The sequence below is a fragment of the Bidens hawaiensis genome, unplaced genomic scaffold, assembly GCF_021521415.1.
Source record: "Bidens hawaiensis isolate Kalapana, Puna unplaced genomic scaffold, B.hawaiensis_p1.1 tig00027287_1, whole genome shotgun sequence".
NCBI lineage: Eukaryota > Viridiplantae > Streptophyta > Magnoliopsida > Asterales > Asteraceae > Bidens > Bidens hawaiensis.
The window spans coordinates 281,768-299,294 of NW_027494400.1; the positions used below are offsets into that span (position 1 = coordinate 281,768).

Here is a 17,527-nt window from a genome sequence, read left to right on the forward strand (position 1 = left end):
AAACTTTGTCAAAATCACGAGCTCTAGCTCAAAAAATGTATACTGTACAAAGGCTGCTGTGCTTTCGACATGTTCCAAAAACAAGCTCACGTACTTCAAATTTTCCCATTTACCCTTCAACCATTCAACTTGGCTAAAAATTGACTCAAATTATATTCTTCATTGTATTGTGATTGATCCCAAAGCTCCTCCAGCCCACCAAGAACGGCTTTTAGCCCTTTACCGCCACCTGGCACCTTCGTTAATCCATCAGTGTTCTCAGAGCTTTTTGAAGTGGATGCACCCTGGAAAATCATGCATTGTTGTGAGAAGGGCAATACAGTCATCTGGCTAGAAACATGACAAGCGTATGTAAAGTTTTTACCTTTTTAGTATCTGCTGGTGTAAATAGATCAAGTAATTGATCTGTGTTCATTGTTTTGAGACTGGCATTTTCTGCGTTAATGACTGCATTAGCGACCGACACTTTGAATTTTTGGAGGCTCATGACTTTCTCTTCCAAAGTGCCTCTCATTATGAGACGATGGACATTAACGACCTTCCGCTGACCCAACCTGTGTGCTCTATCCATTGCCTGGAGTACAAAATGAAAAGGGTAAAAAAGTCATTTCACAAGAAACCTCCATGTCACATGAAAGTTAGAGCATCATATGTACCTGAATGTCGCGCATTGGATTCCAATCATGCTCCATGAAAACTACGGTATCAGCTGAGGTTAAATTCAAACCAAGGCCACCAACTGCCAAACGCAAAATTAAATATCGATAAACAATCATAGTGTTTAAGCAAATATAATTATACAAAGATCACAGCTTACCATGTGTTGTCAGGAGCAAAACATCGATAGTGGGGTCTGAATTGAAAGATTTAACAATGTCAAACCGCTTTTCGGGTTCAACTGATCCATCCAACCTCAAGTATGTAACACTGTTTGCATGGTTCACAAATTATTAGGGCTTAAAAGCCAATAAATGCAAAATAACTAGAGGGGGGTTTTATCATAAAAGTTAGAAGTTAGAACCTAAAAGTTATTTTTACCAAAGAAAACATATCATCATTGAAAAAATACAAAATTTTGTAAAGACTCACTTTTTCATATGGACGCGAAACAAGTCTTTCTCTATGATATCCAGCAAGGCCTACAAAATATATCAAATTTGCATTATATAGTTAAAAAGAAAAACTACATGATAGACTTCTACAAAACTATAAGCATACCTTATGTTGTGCAAAAATCAAAACCCGATGCTGCCCGACACTAACAGAACCATCAGAACCAGGGCCCTCAACACCTATCCCACACTCCTCCAAAATTTCCTGAAGAGCAACCAACTTTGGAGAGTGATGAAGTTTATGTAATTCTGAACTGACGTCAGAATTTGCAGCAAAAATATCAGGCAAAAGCCTGGGAAGTGAATCTTGAATTTTGCCACCGAGAACAAGCAAAGGATGACTGCAGAGTTTTAGTAAAAATTGAAGGGCCTGCAAAATTAAAGGTGGTTATATATTTTGATCATCAAGAGTTTTTTTTCAAAAACTGTAGAAAGGAAATGTTAAAAATCTGCCCTTCAAGTTACCTGGAAAACATGAGAAGATGTTTTGGATGCATCTTTTCCTTCACCTTCACCTGATTCTACTTCATTTGATTGTACCATATTCGAAATTTCATTTTTCACATGTGAACCAGAAAATTGTTCATAAAGTTTTAACTGAACTGGACCCAAGTCACAGTATCTATCTTGTATTATTTTCTCTGGCAAATCTGTCAAAACTTCATCTTTCGTGCGACGTAGAAGGAAAGGCATAACCTAAATAAAATACATTATGTAAGATACACACCATCTACAAGAAAATGCATCATTTATTATATAAACAAGTAAATTACAATTTTCGTCCTTTAGGCATATAGAAAAATTCGCTTTTCGTCCTTAAACTAAGGAAATAACAGAAACCATCCTTTATGTGCATATGCTGTTACAGTTAACCACCTTTCATTAAGGTTAGATTTTTATAATAAATCGAGTCATCTGCCTTGCACATGACTGACCATAAATTAACAGCAAACGCCCATTAGTGGAAAGGACATAAACTGTAATAAAAAGTGAAATTTGCTATTACAGAAAGAACAAAAAGTGTAATTTACTCTGAAAACATGAAAGAAAAAGAAAACCTGTTTGTGCAGTGCTTCCATGGCAAGTATACCTGCTTCAGCATCCTTTGCTGAACATTTAGAATCACGGGCCGCAACTAGTGGTTTCCCATAAGTTGCTTGAAACTAGTAAAAATGAATAAAATAGTAAGTTACATAACATATTTAAAATATATTAATAATTTAAGACAGACCTGTCTCTCAGTTCCAAGAAATCCAGGCATCAAAAAGTCAAACAGAGACCATAATTCCAAGACGTTATTCTGCATAACCAAGTCTACAGTTAAATACAGCATTCAATAAATACTCAAAAACACTTGAAATAATAAAGAGAACCTGAATTGGCGTTCCACTTAGTATAAGCCGATGCTGGGCCTTCAACTGTTTCACAGCACCCGTGATTTTGGATTTTGCATTCTTAATGATATGCCCTTCATCCAAAATACAGTAGTTCCAAAACATCTGTCTCAAATGCTCGATATCTTTACGAATCACATCATAAGATGTTACAATAACATTATATTTGGGAAACTGTGAGCGGAGTGTAACACGTTCTTGTGAAGAACCAACATATTGCAATGTGGTTATAACAGATGCATCAATGAATTTTTCTATCTCATACACCCAATGTCCAACTAGAGTTGATGGGCAAATAATTAGTGATGGAGGATTTTCAACTGTATTTGAAGCCTGTCGCTCTACAATGTCGGATGCCACAATTGCTGATGCTTGTAGGGTTTTACCAAGGCCCATGTCATCACATAAAATTCCGTGAAGGTTAAACCGTTTTAAAAAGGCTAACCAGTTTATACCCTCCTGCTGGTACCTATACACAAAAAAGATTCATTTAGAGGTAGAAAAAATATATATGTGTATATTCACACTATGAATACATGAAATGGGAAGAAGATCAGCAAAATATGTATTAGTTCAAAGAAAAATTGAAGGGCTAAAATCAATTTAACAAAACATATGATGATTTAACTGTTAACAAAGTACAACCAGCAAGAAAATGCTTCTCATCCAAAACTCTTAACAGGCTTAGGGGCTGTTTGGCAATATCATGCTGAGCCATTAAGAAGCCTAACTGATTGCCATTAAGGCCTGACCAATTAAAAGGTAGCTTCTGAATTGGTCAGCATGTGCCCAAAACTTACCCATTAAGAGGCTCCATGAACCATTAAGAGGTGTCTTTTAATGAGCCAAACACACTCTACCTCTGACCAATTCAGAGGTAGCCTCTTAAAGGAATCACTAAGAGGCTACCAAACAGCCCCTTGGTAAATTGACTTGTATGTGCACAAATTAGGGGTGTGCACGAAACTGGGAAAAAAAAGCAATTTAAGTAATTTATAAAAAATTAACAAATGAAGCACCATAAAAGTTTTAAGACCAAATGTATAATAATCAATTAATCATCAACTAACACAAAAAAAGGCCCAAAATTTTCAAGCCCAAACGGTAAAATTGAATAAAACAAAAAACCTAGCCCAGTGTGAAAACCGAAAAAACCAAAAAGGTTCTTAGAAACCTAAAAACCAAGTTTTTGGTTTTTGGTTCGATTTGAGCCCAAAACCAACACATGCAACCCCTAAAACAAATATTGATGTGAATTTAAAGGTGTTAAGGTGGCAAACACAACCCAGTTATACTGGAATGGGTCAATTTGTGGACTTTCGGTAACAGAACAAACAGTTAGCTAAAAATGAAATGAGACTTAATGGGTTAAACAGAATCAAAACTCAAAATCTTATATGTCCTCATTATCATTTTATTTAAAAGAAATCATCTTCTCTCTTTAATAATATAGTTTTTGTATATTTACTATTAATAACAAATGGTCAGTCAGCACAAACTGTTGGCCAGCTTGTGCTATTTTTGCTATATTTACATGTATAAGCAAATCAACATAACTGAAATGGTGTAATTTTGAATCATTACCTTCTAAGGGTCACTTTCAACTCAGTTGGGACCTTATAATCATCAATATGTGAATTATCAACAAGTTGCTCCAAGAACTCTGCGTCATCACTACTTTTGGGCAGACTTTCACTTAAACCAGGAGGAGGAGAAACCCCACGGGCCAGGGGCAAAAGAGGTACAAGTGCAGCAAAGCTATGAGTCACACTCCGTCTAACCGAAAGATCACAATCACTCATACACCTCAAAAGTGGAACAACTAACAACCTTGCATATGGGACCAAATCAGTACCGAGCCCCTGAACCAGCAGACTCATTAACATCCCAGCTCCCTGTCTAGTATTGACAGATGTCATATCACCCAACATTGGTATGATATTTTCAATTATGGGTCCCATAATGTTGATCGTCATTGACTTTGCCATTGCTGTTATACACCTTGAAGCAGCTAATCTAACAGCCACATGAGAATGGCGGACACAGTTAAAAATGCAGGGAAGAAGTGTCATCAGTTGGGGCCTTAATGTCTCGTCTAGTAAAGAACCAATAGAACGAACCACTTGTATGTTATTTATCAAAACTTGAGGGTCTTTAACAGAATCTGCAATTTGACTAATGTGCCCTTCATCTCCTGGTGCCACTGGCTTTAGAACTTCAGTAAGGCAATCCCATAGCTTTGGAAGCTTTTCAAACAATGAAGGACCAAATTTATGGCATAAATGCTTTAAAGCAAATTCTGATCCTCGTCTGCAAATAAAGCCCTCAACTTTTGATCTGTCTTCGTTACCGAGCATATGAACTTTAGGTTTTGTTTTATTAGTGGAATTGCTACCAAATGGAAGGAGATCTTGTTCTTCAATAATCTCTATTGAGTTCAATACTCTAGCTTGAGGGGTCTCAGAAGGATCCATGCATATTAATCCACAAAGGTTTTTAATTAATTTGTCATTAGGACCAGGCTTACGATTCACACAACGATATATAAGCTCTGCAAGAGCCTCAGCTGTCATATTTTGCAGTACTTCCTCCTTTTAAATGAAGCATAAAGTTAAAAAAAAAAGTTGCATGCATCTTGTAACTAAAATTGAGTGTGTGTGTGTGTGTGTGTGTGTGTGTGTAAGAATACCTGTTCTCTCTTGATTGAAGCCATTAAGGGTAATATTATTGGATTAAGCTTCGCAGGAAGCTCAGACATCCAAACGACTGCTGCAGCAACTAAGGCTGATACAGTAACATGCAAATTGCTCTGTAAATTAAAAAAATGTGAGAGAATACTTATAAGGATAATAAACCCTACAACAAAATAAAATGCAATGCACATGGAACAAACCTGGACACATTTGAGGTACCCTGAAGTGGTCAAAAGTCTCTGCTTTATTGACTCTACTTCATCAAAACTGTTCCTACCAACCGAATCTTCACCGCCACCAGCATCATTACTTGGGAGTTGTAATTTTGAAATAAATGTCATTGCATCATCAGGAGTCAAATTCTCCACGTCCATGGGCATGTGCACGCCACATGATACAAGAACATTAACGAGTTGAGAAGCCTCATTTCGCATCTTATCATAGGTTCTAGAAAGTTCAGAATAAGGAAGACGTGAACTTTTTGTAGGAAATGCAGGATCTGTGTACGTTAGCAACTCCAACAACCGGTTCTTTAGGGTTTCATAGTTGCTAGACGTGAGTCCTTTGATTCCAGAAAGGCCTTTGTTTTTCATCTCTTTAAACCAAGAAATCAGAACCAATGAAGCCACCTAACAATAACAATAACAGAAGTTTATAAAAAGATCCTGAAAGCGAACTCAAAAACCATTATGCGGGTCAAAACCTGACCCACTTTGACCCGTATGAAAAAGAGCATACCTGTCTTTGAACTCCAGATAAAGATGTAATAGCTTTCCATAAGGGATCAAAAACATACTGATCAGAAACCTCATGCAACTTGGATGCTAAAATTCCCAATGCTGTTGAAGTAACTATTCGAGTATTTGTAACCGACATTTCACTGTCTGCACCTACTATCAACTTAACAGAATTCATTGAAGAATCTCCATTTCTATCATGAGAAAGACTAGTTTCTGTAGAATCTGAGACCGCATTGGGATAAAGACCGTTTTCAAGCTTCACAGCTCTCATTTTGGCTGCAGCTTTAAGTTGACTTTTTCGTGGTAATGCAAGAGGCCAAAACATTTTTGAAGCATCCAATGGTGACCCGTACGGAGTAGTTACAAGCTCAATCCAAGATGCCATGTATGACTTGGCAGCAGCTTCTAAGTCTCCCACAGGACACTGCCATCAATTCGAAACATATAGTTGACTATAAAAACAGAAAAGTCACAATTTTGAATTGAAATCATGCCTCAATGTTGAATTAATCACCTCAAGAAGCAGCCTCCAGACCCTCTCTGAGCACTGTAAAATCTCTTGATTTGATTCAAGCAGTAAATTCTGGAACACAATTCCAAGGGTATCAACCAGTATAAATGAAGGCCAAAATGAACTAGAAGATTCAGATATACTCCTTCTGTATTCAGCTTCAAGCAGACGCTCCTGTGTATATAATGCAATATGTTATATTAACTATTTATAAGCATTTTGAACAATATAACATGCACAAAATGACAGAATTAGGTTACCAATGTGCGAATGGCTGAATAACGGACAGATGTGATACTATGTCTCATAAATGGCCACAATCTTGGAGCTAATGTTGGCAGCACATAAGGATTATCTTGAGAATTAACTGTGCGTGCAAGATCATCAGTGGAAACAATCTCATTCAAATCAAATCCTTGTTTTCCTTGGGCTGAAAACATTCTAGAAATCATCTCTTCCTGAGAATATATTTCGGCTAATAGATTCATCACACTGTATGTAATAACACAAATGCTCTTTAGAACAACACTCAATTCAAAACAAAACCAGAATTCTTAAAAGGTTAAAAAACACACACACTACCTACCTGCTAGTGGATGGGCTCAAATCATCCAAATCAAGCAAGATATCCCATAGTAGCATCACAATAGAATGCAACATTTCTCCACGAAGTGAAACAATGGCAGATGCAGTTGGAATCAAGGCCTCTGCAGCAACTGCTCTTACATCATCATCAGGATCTTCAAGGCCAGCTTTACAAGCAGGAAGAACTCGACCAAGTAAATCAGGAAGCATCTCCTGTTTTAAGATAATCATCATATTATCTTAGCAAAATCTAGAAAATAATAACGTAACTTAACACGAGTCACAAACACGATATTTACCTGACGCACGGCAACCAAATATTTGATACCTAAAAGACTGCCATGGCGAATTTCCCATTCTGGTCTACGCTGGAATAATCAGCAAGAGCAATCAACAGCATACACCAATAAGATATATTACACAAAATAACCAACAAAATGTTTAAAGTACGGCCACCCATTAAACTATTAACACAAGTCCCAAACATGATATTTACCTGCATTTTCAGTAGCACATTTAGTGTCTCGTGAACTAGCAAAGGACACATGTACTTAAGCGCTGCTCCTAATGCCTGTGCACATGTTTCACGCACTGGTGCAACAACTTGATCAGACACGTAGTCCCCAAAACTGCAAACAGATTTTAATTGTTTTAAAAAAATATTCATAGAAAAGGATTATTCACAAAAGAACTTTTGAGGTAAGTTATCTACCGATCTAATGAGAGTACACACAAGAACCGAATCCCACAATCCTGAAGAAGTTCTGAGTTTTTGACCAAAGAACTTCTAGCCCGCTTAATCAAATTGCCCAACGCACTATTTTGAGGAAGATCGTCGAGTATATCAACTGTCTCTACCAAACTTTTATTATGACAATTATTTGCTGTTTGTGACACATCAGCAGCAGCTTCAGTAGGCGGATAACATACAATGTCCATAGCTTCAGGCTCAACTTTAACAGAACTTACAACTGCTTCACCATTTGCCTGTGCAACAGACTGATCGCTTTTGATATCCACAACCAACTTATTTGCATCAAAGGTGGCATCCGTGCTAGTGGATAAAGCTATACGCATCGGGTCAAATGATGCATCTTCAGATTTCAGCTTTTTAAGATCTGGCTCAGTTTCATCTGTCCCAATTTGCATATTCAAATCAATTTCCCGTTCTCTCTTCATATCATTTTTCATTTTATCATCTCTTTCGGTTGGTATTATGCTTTCAGAGGTGTTGTCCGACACTAGAACCCCAGCACAACCACCTTGATGTGTCAAGATTTCCCTTAAAGCCATGACACTTCCATGCCGGACCTCCCAAACTGGATCTAAGATATCGTGAATGAGTTGCTCAACAATATTATGAAAAGGCCAAGTTCCATCTTTTTCATGGTCCAAGGCGTCTTCATCAGGAATAGCAGGATCATGAAACAACTGCATTGTTATATATTAATAAATATAAAGTTCATAAGTTGCCATAAATAATATACACAACTAAAAAGGAAACCCTAAGTTCCATTACCGAATTCGCAGTTGGTAAATCTGAAGTTATGCCTTTGGGGGAAATTAATTCCTGAGTGTTTGGTTGGTCTTTGAAACTACTTTTAGCTTTACGTTTTGAGGAGTTTCTTTGACGAGCACTTTCCCCCTCTGATCTGTAACCAGGAACCACATCTACAACAAACTGCTGGACATTACGCCCCGGTCTTTGTAGGTAAAAATCAGATGGTACACTGCTTCCAGCGGGATTAGGTTTATGCATCACAAGATCTTCGTCTCCAATCAAACCTTGTACATCCGTAAACGGCTCACACACATCCAAACCTGCTATCAGACATACAAGTTTAAAGCAATTCAATAAAGAAATTATTTCACGATGCAAATATAGCCAAGGGTAATAGCACATTCACAACTCACCCATCCGCCGCTTTAGGTTTTGCCTTTGTTTGGCTAGTCTTTCTTTCGAGTTGCTGCCAGAATCACTTGCAAGGTCATACTCCTAAAACAGAATAATCAATATATCAAGATTAACTATATCCACAAGACTCTAAGCTAAAAGTTCAAAAAAATACAGTACCTGTCCTCTGGAAGCCAAAAGAGCCCCATGTCCCAACACTTTAGAGAGTTCAAATCTGTCAATAAAAAATGTCAGATCAATAGCTGAAACAGAGCAAAAAATGGGCGTACGTAAGGGACCAAGAAAAACCTCTGGAATGAAGTGCTAGCACTTATTTTGGGGGGAGATGTTGGCCAAAAAACAACCTCTTCAACAGAACAGTTTATGCAAGCCTCCTTCATCTTTGTCTCAACAAGATTAAAGAGATCAGTCATAGATAAATGCTTGAAACATCCAGCAATTGCTCCAATGGCATGAGCCGCCGCAACTCTGGTATCCCAGTTTTTGCTATGAAGATATTGTGATACCTGAAAAATGCATTAAGCAATAATTAAACCAATTTGAATGCACAACCGCCATAATATGTCCCAAACTAAAAAACAATACTAAAATAAATCAATGCAGTAATACATACCTTACGTAGCAAAGAGCTTAAATCTTGAGGATGTAATTTTGCAATCTCTCCTATCTGGCGAGCTGCAGTGAATCGTGTGGCTTGTGTCGAGCCAGCTTAACAACGGTCAAGAAATACAAGCAGCCAGCATGAACATGAAAAAGTACACATTTTCACTCTACCTTATTTCAAGCTAATATTAACCTAACTCTAGATTAAGCTGCTTCTCTCATACCAAATCCAAATTGTGACATTCAAGTTCCAACCGTTAATTATGTCAATCTGCTGCATCAGATAGTATCACCACTCTAAATCCATCTAAACTATATATATTAATGATTTTTCAACTAAACTCCCATATTGCATGATTAGGCATACATGCATGGCACCTAATCACTTTTTAAACAATTCAAAGGCAAGTCGGTTATTAAACCAAACTATAAACTTATTGCTAAAAACTCATCCGTTTTCCCACAAAATATGCATTTACAATATAATAATGATAATAACAACAATAAGCCTAGAAAAGAAAGATTGAAATAAAAAGATACTCTCAAGTAAAGTCAGCAACCGTTGGAGGCGAGAAGATTGTTGCTGTGCCATATCTCTTAATAATTATACCACTCACAACATTTTTCATTCTACCAAAAACAATAATCTTTCACAATCCTGTCAAATGATTTCATTCCTCTCACCAACACACAATCCTACACCAACCAAAAATTATAAAAAAAATATACAAATCAACATCCAAACCTAAATAATAATAATAAATACATTCCAATCGAATTACACTAGCAATACACAGCATTATCCAATAACTATTAACAATTTCGTTATTATAACGATTGAATCGTTAGCAGTGATGGTAATAAACAGAAATAAGAGAAATTGAACGTACCTTAGGGTTTTTTCGTGAATGGAATTGAGAAACCTAATAATAATAATAATATTAAGTGTGAAGCATTCGATTCAATTGACGGTTATCGGCGTGGTGACGTGGCGGATGTGTGTTACGGTGATGGTGTGTGTGTGTGTGTGTGTGTGTGTGTGTGTGTTGTACGGTGAAGATGAAGAACGAATGAGGGTTTCGGGTTATTATTATTATGATGATGATAACTGAGATCTCTTACTTTATAAGTTGTTTTACAGACACCAACGACGTCGTTTAGGGATCCGGGAGTGGATGTCACGGGTCGGGTTTAGGGATTGGGTTTGAATGGTCTTTTGGAACGAGTCTTGACGTTTTGATTTTAAGATTGTAGTCAAATCTACAATTAATATTGTTCAATAGTCTTAGTCAGGTTAGTGTTTATCCTAGTTCTGGTATTTCGTTTGAATTAACTTTTTAAAAATTAATAAATACCCTAATCAAATCTAATGAAAGTCTTCACCTTCCCATATGTCACGCTTTTGATTGGATGTCATGCTGCACATGTTGTGAAGTCGTTTGAGGTCATGAAGAAAACGGGAACAGTCGTGCAACCATCTTTTTAACTATTTGATGCATGCCTTTTTTTAATTTCTTTTTTTTATTCACAATAAGAGTAATGATTGTGTCCATTAAATGCAACTTATAAATGTAAAACTTATGTAGTTTATTGTTGATGTTCAACCTGATTCATTTTATGATTTATTTGGTATTTAATTATTTTTTATTTATAGCTATAATTGTTTTTCTGTGTTTATAACCGTATATTATATATAAGCGTAATTATACATATGATCTTGCTATAAGATCATGCTTCAAGTTTGGTTTGTCTTTTTTGGAATTTTATCAATAGTTAGTATTAAAAATTACTATAAATTTTTAAAATGACATTTATACATCTTTATCTTTTAAAAAAACAATAAAATAAATTATATGGATAACCCCACAAACCTAAGTCTTCCCCGGTTCTATTTCTTTGATCACCCAACTTCAATTTCGTTGCCCATCACCTATTAAACTTACACCAACAATGATCAGTGGTACTATAGTGTTATACGCCCTTCTTACACAAAGCCATCAAAATCTCGGCCCTCTTAACAAATCAAAGCTCTGACAACCCCTCCCTACCCTCACAGAGACACATATCACATCACTACCCTTCCAATGCAGCTCGTCTCCATTCGAACCGATTGATTGAATAGTGTTCCCAAAAATCTACTTAGCATGATTATAGCTACAAAATTTCATAGGAGTTAATGAAAGCTCCAGAATAAAGCGAGTCATATAGACAAATGTGTTACAACAACCATTACACATGAATCAACCATCTTTCTGTATTATCTGATTAAAAATGTGGCAACAATTGTTCCTACTTTTGTTTTTGTCATAATGTTTTTGTATAATGGCTTGTTTATGTTTACCATTTTTACAACTTTAAGGCATATACGTCTGGCCAAAAACTCAACATTATGAGACATAATTTAGTTCTCAAATTCCGTGTTTCCATTATGGCCAACCAGTTCCATGTGTAGAATCCGTGATAAACTATTGTTTTTGTTCCTCATTGTTATATCAACTATAAATTATAACGCTACATTATGTACAAAAGTATCATGAATGTTAATTTCGTTTGGATCCCGTACATTACATTCCTAGACATGATGCAATTTACTAACGGCTCTTTGTTATCATACGCATGGATACATTTCGAGATGAGCATCCCAATTCAACCATCATCCTTCCGTTGCCCCCTTCGACATCAACCCCCCCCCCCCCCCCCCCGCCCTTTTCATTTCGCTTATAGTGTAATTCTCCGACAAAAGCAAGATCCACACGCACACGGTTTCAGTAATCAACACAATAAGTGATAAGCAATTGAAGAGAAGAAAAATGGTTAGTAGTTGTAGTTTCCATAATCACAGGGACCAGTGTCGGTTCTCGGTTGTTTCTCATTTGTAGCTTATCTCCTCCAGTGTGCATCCACAACACTTGTGAGACAAACATATTAAGGCTTGTAGTTAAAAAGTGTTTCTCCCCAGATGGTTGAGGGTTCTGGTCCCATGTACATACTCTGAAACAGTCCAATTAAAAACGAGGTTTCTAAGCCAAAAACGCTTTTGAGACATTGTTTGAAAAGCTAATAAACGGCCACAATACTAAAACTGATGATCGGTTTTATAGGTTTAAACTCCAACCATATCCTGAACCATCTTTAGTTATCGTCTTCACTGCTCTCATCAATGACAACCACCTTATTTCTTGACTTCTTTGAATTTCTGTTAACACTAGTTTCTTGTTCTTCATCTGCTGAATCATCACATTGTTCATCATCAGACTTATGCTTTCCAATTACTTCAAGAATTCTCTCTCCATACTTCTGTGTCTTCAATTTACCGATTATCTTCTCCAACTGCAAGTAACATTGCGATCAATTCTTAATTTCTTCCCGTTTAATATACATGGGCGTATTAAACAGCTAAAAAGAAAGTACATAATGAAAGACTAAAACTTTTTAACTCTTCATTTTATGAGTTTATGTGGTACCTGTTCAGTTGATTCTGGTTTTTGAGAGCATAACATGCTGATCTGCTGAGTAGACAGAATAGAATGAGGGAATATTCCTCCATGTGTGGAAGAGAGTTCTTTCCTTAAATTATCAAGTTTCACTTCTAATCCCGAGTGTCTGCTGCGTTTGGATGATTTAGCAATATTTCTCTGTCCACTGGTAACCTCGAGAGTAATGTTCTTTTTCCCTGTGTGGCATCGTAATATAATAAACAAATTGGAAAAAAATGTTGGTATATTCATCCAAAGAACCATTATTGGATAATAAAACAATATGATTAAAATGAAAAGAAAATCAAGTGGTGTACCATGTAAAACATGCTTTGCAAGTGGTCCAAGTGTTACATATGCATTAGTTGCATATGCGGTGTGAGAAAATTCTTCTTTCTGCAGGAAAAATATAGTATAACTAAAAGAGTATTTATATAAAGGTGCAGATCTTTTTGAAAACTATGACATGAGAGCAAAAAAGAAGGTATAGTAGGTAACTTATTTTTATTAGAAATGATATATGATAATGTAAAGGCGGTTATCATTACCAACACTCGGTGGAGAATGAGTTGAATCACGAGATGCTCTAATTCATCCTTCTTCAGCTCAAACCCTAAACCATACCATAAGTAAAACATACTTTCATTAGAAACCGTTTGTTTCATAGGGTGGGCCCAACCTCTGTTCTCGATGGGCCCACAATGTGTTCCGTGGGGCCCACAAAAAGAAGAATGGAGAACTTGAGATTGGAGTAAACATACCTACTTCCTTGTTTTTAACTTTGAACTTGTCCACTAGTTGTAACATTGTGGCTCTTTGATCCGTTTCTTGGATTTCTTGCAGCAAAGTTACAAGAGCTCTAGCATGGCCTGCAATGCAATCCACACCAAGTGCATCAGTTTACTGACAAGTTACTGGTAAAAATTGTAAGTTTTATTAATTCACAAGTTACAGTTCCATTATGCATACCAGAAGCATCGATTTCCTTGACCTCACACAAAAAGGCACAATTATCGCACATTCCTGCAACAGTATAAGATAAAGTATGATACGGCAATGGAATTCAATAGTTATAAGTTATAACAGAATAAAATACCATTGCAGTCTTGTAGCGGCTCAGCAAAATGTTTAAAGAAAGCACTTCGGCGACATTCTCTTTTAGACTGCACTTATAACACATTATATATATATTAAAATGCATCCAGCGGTTGTCTCACAGTATATACTGTTCATCAACAGTAAACAAGATAAACCAATTACTTCTTTGCATGTCTCCAAAGTAATTTGTTTTTCACATGGACAGTTACAAGGTATTTACAAAATTCGAAGCCATGTTTACAAGTGATAGCCGCATATACTTTTGTTAGTTTGTGAGGTTGCTTTCCTTTGTACGTGTTGTTTGGTCTTTTTAACACGTGTATTGTTTCTGTGTCTGTGTGTTCTTTCCATCTCATCCACCAACATCATTTGTTTACCTTCTCTTTGCTCGGTTTTGTGTTTTAGCGAAATTTTGACTGATGGACTGAACTTGAATGCCTTTCGAAATTTACGGGTTGTAACTCCGAGATGAAACCCTTAGGATTTGTTTGTTCGGTGATTCTTGGATTTAATACCATGGAAGGTATTTATTTATTTTGACTATTAATTTGTTCGATTTTGATTTTTTGTTGTTTACGCATATGGTTTATAAGTTGCAATTCAGTTTGCCTCTGTGATGTTCTTCTGTTGAAATTGTTGTTTTTGTGCTAAATTTTTAACTGGAATTGAGGAAATGTGGCAGATTGTTTAATTTATTGTTAGCGTTTGGTGTTTGATCTTTGAAGATGTACACTGCAAGAGAAAAGGACAACAAAGGGAGAGAGAGATGTTCAAAGATAGAGGGTAGAGACCACCGGCAAGGGTTTTGGTAGCCTGCCCTTCACAAGCGAACCACCGTTTACAGGTTATGTTCTCTCTTAACAAACCAGTAATCCTGTGGCTGTAGCTACTACAGAGCTTGCTCACGTTCCCTGTCCATGTGTGTGTAGTTGAAAACATTTTTTTGTTTATGGTTGTAGTTCAAATACTTCCTGAAAGACCCACTTGAATATGCATCTTTTCTTAATCTTTTCAACCATCACAAATAGAACTAGCAAGGACAAACCTATCACCTACCATTTTCATAATTCCTATGGATCTGCTACAAATTTAAGAATGTATTTGCACTTTAATTTTTGTGAAGTTTTGGATCTAAGCTGAGTAACTATTTTGAAGAGTAGGCCAATCTATTAACTTAGTGATATTTCAAACAACCATTGCCTTAACAACAGGCTAATAAATTTACATATATTGGATTTTCATCATCATCATCATCATCGTACTTAGTATCCCACCAATAGCAAAACTATGGTAGGGTCTAAGGAGGGTAAGATGTAGACAGCCTTACCTCTACCCTGTAGGAATAGAGAGGCTGCTTCCGGTGAGACCCCCCGGCTCGATAGTAACAGACAAGAAGACTAGGAATATATTGGATTTTGAAGACTCTTATTCTTATCTGCAACTGCAAGTAACTAGACAAGAAGACTTTTGGCAGAGGAGCCTTATGAGTGGCACAAAAACAGCCTAAGTGAAGATGGGTGCCTTTTGAAGAAGAAAACAGGCCACAATGGCTTTAGTTTTATGGCAGTTTCAACATTGTTTTTATAATTTAAAAAAAAATATATTTTTTATTAGTATTGGCTTTGGTTGTTGTTTCCGGTATTTAAATCACTGTATGTCCAAGTTACTTGGACCTTATCTTTGTGAAGTTTGTCATCAAACTCAAGTTACACAATTTTGTTAATGCCAAAGGTGCATTGTTTGAAATTATTCAGGCTGTTTTTACACTTTTTGCAAAATGGCTTAATTAGGAGACTAAGATAATTCTTTGCAGGTTAGGGTGATTGACCAACAAACATGTCGAATACAAACAAAACATGACACCAACTCGCCCCGCAGCAGCGCGCGGGTACGATTATCATCGTACTCAATATATCCCACCAATAGCAATGCTATGGTAGGGTCTGAGGAGGGTAAGATGTAGACAGCCTTACCTCTATCCCATAGGGATAGAGAGGCTGCTTCCGGTGAGACCCCCGGCTCGATCGCGGGTACGATTACTAGTATATAAATAAATAGCAATTATTTTATTAAACAATGATCATGTACTTTTGCAGGTTCTTGGGAAATAAGAATCGAATAAAAAAAATACCTGGCAATACCGCACCATGTCATACAGATTTTGCAGCCCAGAATTCCCATAGAAGACCATGGAGCTCTGTACAGAGAGTGTAATTGCTAGGTATCATTTAAGTGAAGAAACATATGAAAGAATGCCATCCAACAATTTAGACCTGTTAACCAGCCCGCCCATATTGCCAGCTGTACTTATAAGTAATACCTGTCTAGGCACATCAGCAGGCCTGAAAAACAGTAAACATTCAGAAGGAAGCCCATCCCGCCCAGCTCGACCGCTTTCCTGAAATTAAAAAATGTTACATCCAAGAAAATTGCTTACTATGAATAACCGAATAAGCTTTTTAGGAGGGTGCAAACCTGATAATAAGTCTCCATTGATTTACCTATGCTGTGATGTATGACAAACCTGACTATAGCAAATTAGCGTGTAAGATAAAATAAATCATACAAGCTAAATATACTAATGAATACTAACCATCTGGTTTATTAATTCCCATGCCAAACGCCACCTGCCATAAAATCATATCTAAATTGATAAACGGGTATTATAAGTTTATAACATAGATTTAACAATAAATTTGTCAAACATACCGTCCCGACAATGACCTGCAGCTTGCTATTGCTCCACCTGTTGTAAAAGCATAAGTTTTTTTATTTTATTATTTATATATATGGCAAATACATATTCAAATAAAGAAGGTCTGTAACTATATTTACCGCATATGAACTTTTTCACGGGCGTTTACATCCATATCTGCATGATAATAGTCTGCTGAAACTCCTCTCTCACGCAATTCCTTTGCAACCTATAGCTCTTGAGCGTGAAAGAATATAAATATAATACATATGCATAATAAGATGAGTGTGGCAACAAAATTAGTTAATTTATTTGAGCACGACACATACTTGCTCAGATTCCTTCCGGGAGAAACAGTAAACAATTCCAGATTCGTTGTTTGTATATGAACTCTGTATGAAGTCAGCAATGTCATCAATAACCACTTTTGCAACAGATGATTTCTCCCGAACCTGCCACGTCAGCAATACAGTTCAATCTCTCGTGATGTCAAAAAGACTACTGAAAGCCATGATCTACTAGTAATAGTTTTACCATGTAAAAAAGATTTGGTCTGTTCACCGTGCTAACAAATTTTATGCATTTTGGAATGTTTAGCATCTCCATAAGATCTAATTGGACCTTCTTTGTAGCCGTTGCCTGAATAAAAAAACAAACAAAACATACTTGTATTAAAATTAAACCTCATTTATTCCAAATTAACTT

The 17,527-nt window shown here is 36.5% G+C and overlaps 2 protein-coding genes across 2 annotated transcripts; both read right to left on the reverse strand.

The window, feature by feature from the left end:
- Nucleotides 1–80: 80 nt before the first annotated feature.
- Nucleotides 81–10,145, reverse strand: LOC143575035 (TATA-binding protein-associated factor BTAF1-like). Its single transcript, XM_077059500.1, has 26 exons — nucleotides 10,094–10,145; nucleotides 9,564–9,658; nucleotides 9,239–9,456; nucleotides 9,110–9,164; nucleotides 8,950–9,031; nucleotides 8,555–8,856; nucleotides 7,748–8,466; nucleotides 7,532–7,664; nucleotides 7,335–7,403; nucleotides 7,037–7,248; nucleotides 6,711–6,942; nucleotides 6,454–6,624; nucleotides 5,938–6,363; nucleotides 5,400–5,828; nucleotides 5,196–5,315; nucleotides 4,091–5,097; nucleotides 2,486–2,975; nucleotides 2,344–2,412; nucleotides 2,171–2,275; nucleotides 1,578–1,808; nucleotides 1,219–1,482; nucleotides 1,090–1,139; nucleotides 818–927; nucleotides 657–739; nucleotides 365–574; nucleotides 81–284 (listed from the first exon to the last, which is right to left on the reverse strand). Exons 1-26 carry the CDS (start codon nucleotides 10,143–10,145, stop codon nucleotides 117–119), a joined length of 6,102 nt encoding a protein of 2,033 aa, XP_076915615.1. The 3' UTR covers nucleotides 81–116.
- Nucleotides 10,146–12,638: 2,493 nt separating this feature from the next.
- Nucleotides 12,639–17,455, reverse strand: LOC143575043 (ATP-dependent DNA helicase Q-like 2). Its single transcript, XM_077059507.1, has 15 exons — nucleotides 17,357–17,455; nucleotides 17,152–17,274; nucleotides 16,963–17,051; nucleotides 16,837–16,873; nucleotides 16,721–16,754; nucleotides 16,603–16,655; nucleotides 16,448–16,525; nucleotides 16,259–16,324; nucleotides 14,126–14,192; nucleotides 13,999–14,052; nucleotides 13,791–13,898; nucleotides 13,578–13,642; nucleotides 13,347–13,425; nucleotides 13,018–13,226; nucleotides 12,639–12,883 (listed from the first exon to the last, which is right to left on the reverse strand). The coding sequence occupies exons 1-15, from the start codon at nucleotides 17,426–17,428 to the stop codon at nucleotides 12,686–12,688; spliced, it is 1,332 nt and encodes a 443-aa protein (XP_076915622.1). The 5' UTR covers nucleotides 17,429–17,455; the 3' UTR covers nucleotides 12,639–12,685.
- Between the last annotated feature and the right edge of the window lie 72 nt (nucleotides 17,456–17,527).